Source organism: Sinocyclocheilus anshuiensis, unplaced genomic scaffold (assembly GCF_001515605.1).
Source record: "Sinocyclocheilus anshuiensis isolate Anshui unplaced genomic scaffold, SAMN03320099.WGS_v1.1 scaffold2461, whole genome shotgun sequence".
Lineage (NCBI taxonomy): Eukaryota > Metazoa > Chordata > Actinopteri > Cypriniformes > Cyprinidae > Sinocyclocheilus > Sinocyclocheilus anshuiensis.
The window spans coordinates 145445-154681 of NW_015552846.1; the positions used below are offsets into that span (position 1 = coordinate 145445).

The window sequence follows — 9237 nt, forward strand, 5'->3', positions numbered from 1 at the left end:
CTGTGAGCTCTCTGATAACATCAAGCCTGCTTTCATTCCATTACCATCCAATCTAGTTTAAGATCAGAGCCAGGCAGGAGGCCGCTTTTAAACTAAGGTTTCCGTCTTGTCCTCCTCCCCACCCTCCTTTCTCTTTCTTTCTTTCCATCCCTCTCTCCCACTTCCATTAACTGTGCATCAGGCAAGATGATTTACTTTTAACAGTCATGGTTATTTTTCTTGCCCTGAGGGTAGAGATGCCTTGAAAGCCTGCCCGGAGGGTGTGTGAATAATGTATCTGAGGGACTCCTCCCCGGAGGCGGGACAGGAACCCTACTTTTCTTAAGATTGGCCCTGCTGTGTCTCCTTGTTTTTGGGGATGCATCAATCAAAGGCGACTGTATGCGCCATATTCATTCATGCATTAATATTTCAGTTAATGACATTTGAGTCTCTACACAACACAGACAACACAGACTGCTGTTTCTTCTCATTATGCTTTCAGGAGTTCTTGACTCGTGTTTCATTGTGAATATGAAGAAAAAAACAAACAAAACAGAAAGTATATTGTAAAATAGAAAAATAAAAAGTATTATGTTCTGAAAGGGAAAGAAAATGTAAAAAAATAAATAAATAAATAAACAATGCAGATACTTTTTTTTTTTTTCCCACCGTACACAGGTAAAAACTGTAAAAGATCTAAAGGCAAATCAAATTATAACTTACAGCGAAAAACTGTAAATTGATATTCCCTGTGGGACACTTTACAATTGAAAGTATTTTGTTTGAATAATTATGTTTCTTCGTATATCAGTTATAGACTACACATTTGGGTTTTATCAGAATCAGAATCAGTAAGGGCTTTATTGCCAAGTAGGCCTATGTTCGCACACACAAGGAATAACCTATGTTTTGGAGACAGAAGATAACAGAAGAGAAAATAAAAGAAAACAAAACATGAATTTCTAGTGTGTTTATGCAAGTTAGTGAGACTAAAAAGTTGTTTGTTATATTTGGAACAATTTAAAAGGGAATGAAAAAAAAGCAGAGAAATTGAATAATAAGAAAATAAAACAAAATAAAAGAGGTTTTCAGTTTGTTTATGAAAATTAAATAGCAAAAAGTTTAGCAACACTTAATAATATTTCATAATATACTTCATATTTAGTAATATAGTCATATTTTATATTCAGAACAATTTAAAAGAGAAGAAAAATCATACATATGAAAATTAATACTCTAATAAATTAGAAAATAAAATAAAATAGATGTTTTAAGTATGTTAATGAAAATCAAATATCAAACAGGTTAAAGAGAAAGTTATCATTTCTATTTGAAAGAGAAGAAGAAAAAAGACAATTATATAAATTTAAAATAATAAAGAAAATATGTGAGGTGATGTTTTCATTTTGATTATGAAAATCAGATTTCAAAACTGTGTTTGAATGAGTGAAAATAAAAGGAAAGAAAGTAAAAACTGAAAATGAAACAATATAAAAGTAAATACAGGAAATACGGAAAAAAAGAGAAAAATAAGCTTTCAATGTGTTTATAAATATGAAACCGCAGGGCTGATCCAACCCGACGCTAATCGCTTCTGACTGTTCCCTGGCAACTTGGCCCATGCAGCCTGTGTGACTGCACTCTCTTTAAAGGCTGCTGCTCTCTGCAGCTCCAGAGCAGCCTGGAGGAAGGCTGGAGTAAGCCCTCGGGCTGTTTAGCGAAAAGCAGCACCCCAAGACATGGAGAAGAAGAGGCTTCTAGCTTCCATCTACCACCATTTTTTTCACTTTCCCTCATACATATAAAGCAAATCTTCTGAAGGGGTTCTGCGGAGAAATGCATATAAAACACATCAAGTCTAAGTAGAATGTTTCGACCGGTTTCCCACATCCTTCAAGCCGACCCTGACGGCATCCATGTCACATCACGGTACCTTCAGCATCTGAGAGATGACAAGGTCCAAAGCTAAAACGCTCTGCATTGTTCTGATGCTGATAATTAGATGAACCGAAGATAGATGAATGTCCCGGAGACAAAGGGGCCCGGCGCAAACTAGCCAGGTCTGATGACTGCCGCCCCGCACGCATCACAGAATAAATCCTGTTTGCTTGCTTAATGAGTTCACCATGACCTCAATCTATCACGAACTATACTTCTCCAAAGGGGCCATAATTCTGACTACTGGACGCAACAGACTGGATAATTACTGGACGAACGCAGATGATTTTGTTCTCGCTAATCGTTTCGCTTAAAGCATATTGATTAGATGCTCTGATCCTCTTGTCCCCCATAGCCATGATATGATCTGGAGGACCATGGGATTGGACCACAGTTGGGTGGTATTGATGGCTAAAATGCAGAGGCATCGGCTCTTAACACTTGTTGTTATTCCACTATACTTCATGCTGGGATTTAACCTCCATTGAAGGTTCAGATATAGATGTAAACATCCTGTCTCAGCCTGTGTCTTTCAGCAGCCTTCGAGGTGAACACTGGCCTGGAATGTCCTGCAGCTTCCCTTTGTTCCCTTTCGGCCTTTGTGATGGACCTTTCTAGGCTCTGCATTCCCACCAACACGCACATGTTTAGGATAGCTGTGGAAAACCCCCCACTACCATCCCAAACTCTCGCAAAAAACCCACCCTGAGGTGAGTCACAGTCGACAGCCTAACCTAACATAAAGGTTTCTCAACAAGAGCAACTTCTACTGATGTGCAAGCAACAAAGGGACCCCCCTACAAGAGACAGGTGCTTTGAAGAGCCCCAGTAATCCTTCGGACTCGAGTTGGGTGACTGACGTAACACCCCCCATTCACTTGTAATGGAAAAGGTGTTTGCTTTGCCGATCTCTTGAATGATAAAGGGAGGAACACCGATCCAAAGTGGCTCCTGGAGGAGCAGCAGGTAGATGTCCCTGATCCTAACCCAAGCTCTGCCTCTGATCACCCCAGATATCAACCCTCTATTGTGACTAGTATTTGAAGTGCTCTGTCCTTCAGGCCGGCAGGGGTTATTCCTCTTCCCCTTCTTCAGTGCATGCTCTTTGGGGTCAAAAGGCCGTGGGCCTTGGATGTTCCCCCACTGTTGTTTGAAAAAAAGCCCCGTGTGGGGAAAATGCCGCCACCCTGATGCTTTTCTATCTTTTATCTGTAAGTAGCATCGCAGAAACACTACTGGCATTGCTGCTATGCCAAACATTTTAAAGGTGGCTTTCATAGTGTCAAACTGAGGCTGAATTGTCAAAGAATTACAATCTGGCTGCTGGTTTTGGTTCTAGTTTCTCTTGTCTTGCAGAACATCCTGCTATTGTGCTGCATAATGGTCAGGCTATTGATGTCTGATGGTTAAAAGGAGGTGAGAAACCCTGAAGGCTATTTTAACTGAAGCAATTATACAAAAACAGGTCGCAAAAAATTTAATAATTAAATAAATATTCACCCACAAGCTAAACTGCGCTAAAGGACAATAAATATGGAGTGGCAGGTCAAAATATAAATTAAGGAAAAAAAAGTGACATGCAAATGGAAGATCTGGTCAATTAAATTAGACCCTTAACCTTTCAAGAACATTAAACGCCTATTGTGTCCACAGGAAAATCGTAAAACCAGCTCAGTGAACCATCGTGATGATGACACGAACAATGACACATGACTTTGATTAGTAAATGCTGTTTACACCCATTAAAAAATATGAAATTAAAAGACTAAATTCTGCAAAATACCATAGAAAATAAGTACAATATACACTGCAAGAAAACCTGCAATTGTTAGCTATTTCTATTGATTTAACCCATCTAATAACACTTTTGACTTGAATAAAACCAATTTACATGTCAACATTTTTTCAGTGTATAATGTATAAACATAATTTAAAATCCAACCTCAAGTTAAAATACCACTTGAAGCTTGGAGTACAAATTAAGATGACAGCATAAACTGTGTTAGTATTTTTAATATAGTATATTATGTTTTAGGTTGATTCAGTGATATTTAATAATGCATTTGGTTTGAATAAAACCAATTTAGATGACAACATTTTTAGGTTACCATTTTTTCATTGTATAACGTAAAAAACAATATTTAAAATCCAACCTCAAGTGTGAATACTACTTGAAGCCTGGAGTAGAAATTAAGATGACAGCATAAACCATGTTTTCAACAAAGCATGATATAATAGTAAAACTGACAGGTTTTCCTACCTAGTTCGCTGCTGTTGTCTCCGCTCTGAGAGGCATGTCCCCCACTGGAGGGTCCTGGGGTGCCGACTGAGGGAGTAGAGTGAGCGTCGTCCATGTCTCTCCAGGATGCTGGATTCTGAGGTTCAGGTACATGAAAATACAGAGATCGAAGGGTGAAAAAAGCCACATTAGTAACACTATCACATATACATGCTATTTTTAAAACAGCAAGTCTTTTAAACGTCTAGTTACCATGTCTGTGCTGAAAAATGTCTCTGATCAGATTAGAGACAACTGAAATGCACGATCCAAATTAACTAGGAATATGTTTCTGAACACAAGACCTATGGAGCTACAACCAGAGTAACTGCTTCTCCTGATGTCCACCGTAAATGCTCACAAGAAACCAGCGGTGTCCCCTTTTTATCCAGAACAGGGTACAAAGCACTTAGACGGGCTCAACATAAAGGCAAACAGCAGCCGTTCCTATTCAGGCCCTTAGCGTCAGCTGTTTGCCTGATGGTGATCAGCTAAAGAGCTCTAAGAAAGGCCAGAATAAGCTCCTACAACAATAAAGCTGTGTGAATAAGGCCCTTCACTGTTTTCTCATTAGGACACACAAAAGCAGTCTGTGGGTTTGTGTGTTTATGTGTGTGTGTGTGTGTGTGTGTGTGTGTGTGTGAGAGAGAGAGAGAGTGTGTGTGTGTGTTTGTGAGTGTTAGAGAGTGTGTGTGTGTGAGTGTATGTTGTGTGTGTGTGTGTGTGTGTGTGCTGTTAATAACATTTCAGAAGGCCACTGTCTCCCTTCATCACCTAATTCAAATTGTTTTGTGTCACACCGCACACTTGTAAATCGATAAGATATTACAGGAGCATCAATAAAAGATTACAGTTATCATCAAGTGTACCAAGGTACATATTCATCAAATCATTTTCAGCTGACCATATGAAGGTATGATGGTTAGACTTCACCATATGCGGTTCAGATCTAGCCTATTTACAGGAATAGTGTGGATGGGGAAAGTCATCTAACGTTTTGCATGGCGGAAAATAGAAGCACTGTAATGTAGGAACTATTATGGCCGTTTAACATCAGTCCAAATCACAAAACGCCTGTTTTAATCTGTGTTTTTAAATATGGAAAAAAACCCTCTCTCTTCCCATTTTGACCTGGAACAGAACTAAGCAGAATGTAAAGTTCTGTTCTTCTTAATTCTGTGGTTTTGTTGTTTTGGGTGGTGCGTTGATAATAGGAAGCACAACTGTAAAGAACACACTGTTGGTCTCTGAGTGAAAAAAGACTCCCCTCCTGCTTGACAATAACAATCCAATCAGTTCAAAGACAATAGTGCATTCACGTGCAAATGTAACGTTGATCATTAGGGCTAACAGAGGGCTGGACAGTGGGGGGAAAACCCTGACTTTGCAACACCTGCACCCAACAGGACGGGCTTCATCAACATGATCATCATCGTCATCATCATACCTCTTCTAAAATAAGATATGTCCTGGGGCAATGCCTTAATGATTCATATCAGTGCAAAGAGAAATGGATTTAGATAATGTTGTTTAAATAAATGAGCATATGTAACTAAGTAATTACTCCTCTTCCTACAATATATTGTGGAGATGAATACTGGAGGAAGCTAAAAAAAAAAAAAAAAAAAGGCAAATGCATGGCTGAGGCACTATAAATGTTGTTAAATAAATAATATTTTTTTAATAATAAAAAAAATGTAATCTTGTTTTTTTTTTTATCCCCTCAGAAAACAAAGAATTTGAACGCGTTCAGTAAACTTATCCAGGTTTGTTTACACAATACAAAATAAATGGCATTTGGATTTTCAGTTATTTCTTTGTTGGAAACGTCACCAATGTTCCATCATAAATTGCCTGTACTGTAAATACGAACAGCTCCACTGTCTAATTGGCCTGTTTTATGATGTCATAGAAAGTCAATTAAAACTCACGTGATCTGCGAGATTTGTCGAGGATCCTGAGAGGTCGTCGAAGTCGGTCTTGCATCCATCCCGTTCATCAATCACCAGGTCAATGGGCATTTTGCCCTTCAAACAGCTAATATACCGATTGCAGAAGTTGTCGCAAAGCTCGTGCACCTGATTAAAAACCGGGGGAAAAAATCAATTTGTACATTTGTTTGAGAACAAAATAAAATTATAGTACTGTAAAATGAGAATAAAATAGATAACATACCTTTTCGAGTTCTAAAAGATGGAATCGCAATACTTGTATTGACTGAATCATCTAAGGAAAGAGCAAAATAATGCATGAAATATTTCAACAAAAATACCAACATTAACAACAACCAATAATAATAATAGTAACAATAATAACAGTTGGTTATTATATCAAGCTAATACAAAACTTAAAACAACAAACATCGTTGGTTATTCTATACACGCGAAAAATCACACTCAAATCAAAAACTTGGCATGTCTGATATTGTGTTGGCTTTGTAATGTTATGACAATAGCAAAAGTGTAAATAGGTTCCTCCAGAGACGATGCTTAGAGGGAGCCCAGGGCAAAGACCCCCACGCCCTCTGATAACACGCGGCCTCATAAATCACTAAAGCTTCCATTCTTTCCCTCAAAGAATCCTCATATGGACCTTTGAAGCGACTTTACCTGGAACAAAAACTGTGCGAAACAACACTTACCAAATTGTCCAACTCTGGATTAGAAGAAAATAACGGCTTCTCTGCCCGAATCTGTACAAATGTCACAAGTTTGTTAGAACAAAAGCACTCAACAAATACATCAAACCCAAATAACAGTTTTAGATCCCCCTTCAATATTGCACTTAATTTGAGTAACCGAATATTTAGTTAAATCGTTGAAAAAAAAAATTTTTTTTCAATCAATACTTTACTTGTTTGGCAAACACAGCGATGTCCTCGTTAAATGAATCGGATGAGCACACATCTCCTCCAGCGACTCCGGGCTCTCTCGGTGTGCATGTGGCCAGCTCGCACTTCTCAAACACCAGCGCCAGAAGCGGAAATAACGGGTGCCTTCAAGATTCAACATAAACATTTACATAAATCAACAGATCAAAACACTATATCAATAACCGAGCAATCATTCTGACAAACTGTATTACAGTTTTATTGCTACTTGCATTGCTTTGACGGCCACATAAACTAAAACCGCTCTATAATTATTTTCATAAAAAATAAACATCATTATTTTAAAGTTTAATTATTCAGCTCACTATTTGAATTGCATTGGTGAATTTGCTATGTGCTTAACCAACAGGCATATTCTTTAAGATCGTATAGCCTATACGCACAGAAATTTACTGACTGTAATAAAGTAGATACAAATAAATTGCGTTGTCAAATGCGGGTGTAATAATCCAGCACGCCATTTAAACAATTAAAGATTGTTGTAACTATCATATTAAGCATGGCTGCAATAAAGTACCCATAAATTTGGTCCTTGTCTCTCTTAAGTGCGTCGTTGACAAGCGAGCCCATGCTGCTGGGCATGATGCTGTGCGGTGCGTGGGCCCCGTAGTGCTGGTTGACATGTGGCGGTGGCCCGTGGTTCAAATGGTGAACCTGCGGCAGGGGCCGAGGCGCGTGCGGGTCCCCGTACATGGACGTCGGGACCCCAACTCCATCCATACCGCCACCATAGAGGGCAAGGTCTTCGTACTGCATCAGACAGAAACTGTATCATAGCCAACTCAAAACACACACACGTGTTTACCTAATATTAAATAGCTTTATGCAACTATTAAAAACAAACTATGAGCAAACTTTACGACTTAAGTTTTTTTTTTTACGCGGTGGATTTGTAAGAGAACGTACCCGTTGAGCCATCAGCATGTGACGCTTCTGTTGATGTTAAGTGCAAACTGTGATCTTATCCAACGAGGAAACAATCTGAGTGATTTAATTCCTTTTGTGCATCCGGTTTAAGGGGACTGAGATGTCGGTAATCCGTTGAGATGATAGAGCATGTCCAGTGAAGAGTTTCTGATCGCTTCCTTTACAGCCACTTTTAGTTTTTGAGTAATTCGACCGTATTACCAAACGCACATTGACGGATATACTTAAATAAAACCCCGACACGTTTACCTTATACAGGTTATAATATTTGCTTCCACTTGGACCTTCTGACGAGCTAATGCAATTTTCCCGTCACAGACTTCCTGAAGTCAGAAACAAAACTTTCCAAATTCTGGGATGTTCGTGTCTGGCATGGCAAACACTGCAAGGAAAAACTATCCGGATCTCATAGTCCTTCTTTGCGACCCACGCTTTGCCTCGACTGGGATTGTGTTGGTGATTTGGAGCAGGTTCCTCTTGAAGAGACTGAACCCCTGATGACTGAGCCTGGGAAGCGTCGTGGGTGTTACCAGCTCGACACCTCTACATAAAGCAAAGAGAAAGAAGAGCGCAATGACCACGAGCTGCCAGGGAGTGTTCACATTGGATACGCGCACGGATGACGCACCACCATCCTCTGCGTTTTGTTACTAGGGGTGGAGTGTCTGTATTTTTTAAAGTGCTAAAATCAGACCGGTGCACCGAGTCGCTCTGGGAATGGACCTTATTTCAACAAATTGCTGAGCATCACAGCATTTGAGTCGTTGAAAATATATTTACCACAGTCTATACATTTTAAATGCTTCGTTGTTTAACTGTCCTTCAATACTTGCGCGTCACATATATAAGTTATTACATTTACATAGTGAAGTTAAATAAATAAGTGTACATTTCTTTTTGTTTTAGCTTTTGCAAGTATATTTGTTAGATGTCCTTTTCTCCTTTAGTAATTAAAGAAACTGTCTAAACATGCGTTCAGTTTAATGTTATAGCTTCGCGCTCTTATGTATGTATATATAGGCTATACGAAATAATTGTTAATGCATGGAACTGGGAATAGATCTCTGGCATGGCAAACACTGCAAGGAAAAACTATCCGGATCTCATAGTCCCTCTTTGCGACCCACGCTTTGCCTCGACTGGGATTGTGTTGGTGATTTGGAGCAGGTTCCTCTTGAAGAGACTGAACCCCTGATGACTGAGCCTGGGAAGCGTCGTGGGT

General features: G+C 39.1%; 1 protein-coding gene across 2 annotated transcripts in view; it reads right to left on the minus strand.

Moving 5' to 3' along the window:
* LOC107668148 (homeobox protein Meis2-like) overlaps window positions 1-8546 on the minus strand; it is a 16272-nt gene extending 7726 nt beyond the window's left edge. For both annotated transcript variants that reach the window (XM_016459940.1, XM_016459939.1), the window contains exons 1-7: window positions 7995-8546; window positions 7606-7838; window positions 7052-7193; window positions 6840-6890; window positions 6374-6424; window positions 6130-6276; window positions 4181-4295 (exon numbers count right to left, since the gene is read on the minus strand). In XM_016459940.1, coding sequence (XP_016315426.1) covers window positions 4181-4295; window positions 6130-6276; window positions 6374-6424; window positions 6840-6890; window positions 7052-7193; window positions 7606-7838; window positions 7995-8012 — 757 coding nt within the window. In that variant the 5' untranslated portion in view covers window positions 8013-8546. The remainder of the gene's footprint in view (window positions 1-4180; window positions 4296-6129; window positions 6277-6373; window positions 6425-6839; window positions 6891-7051; window positions 7194-7605; window positions 7839-7994) is intronic.
* Between the last annotated feature and the right edge of the window lie 691 nt (window positions 8547-9237).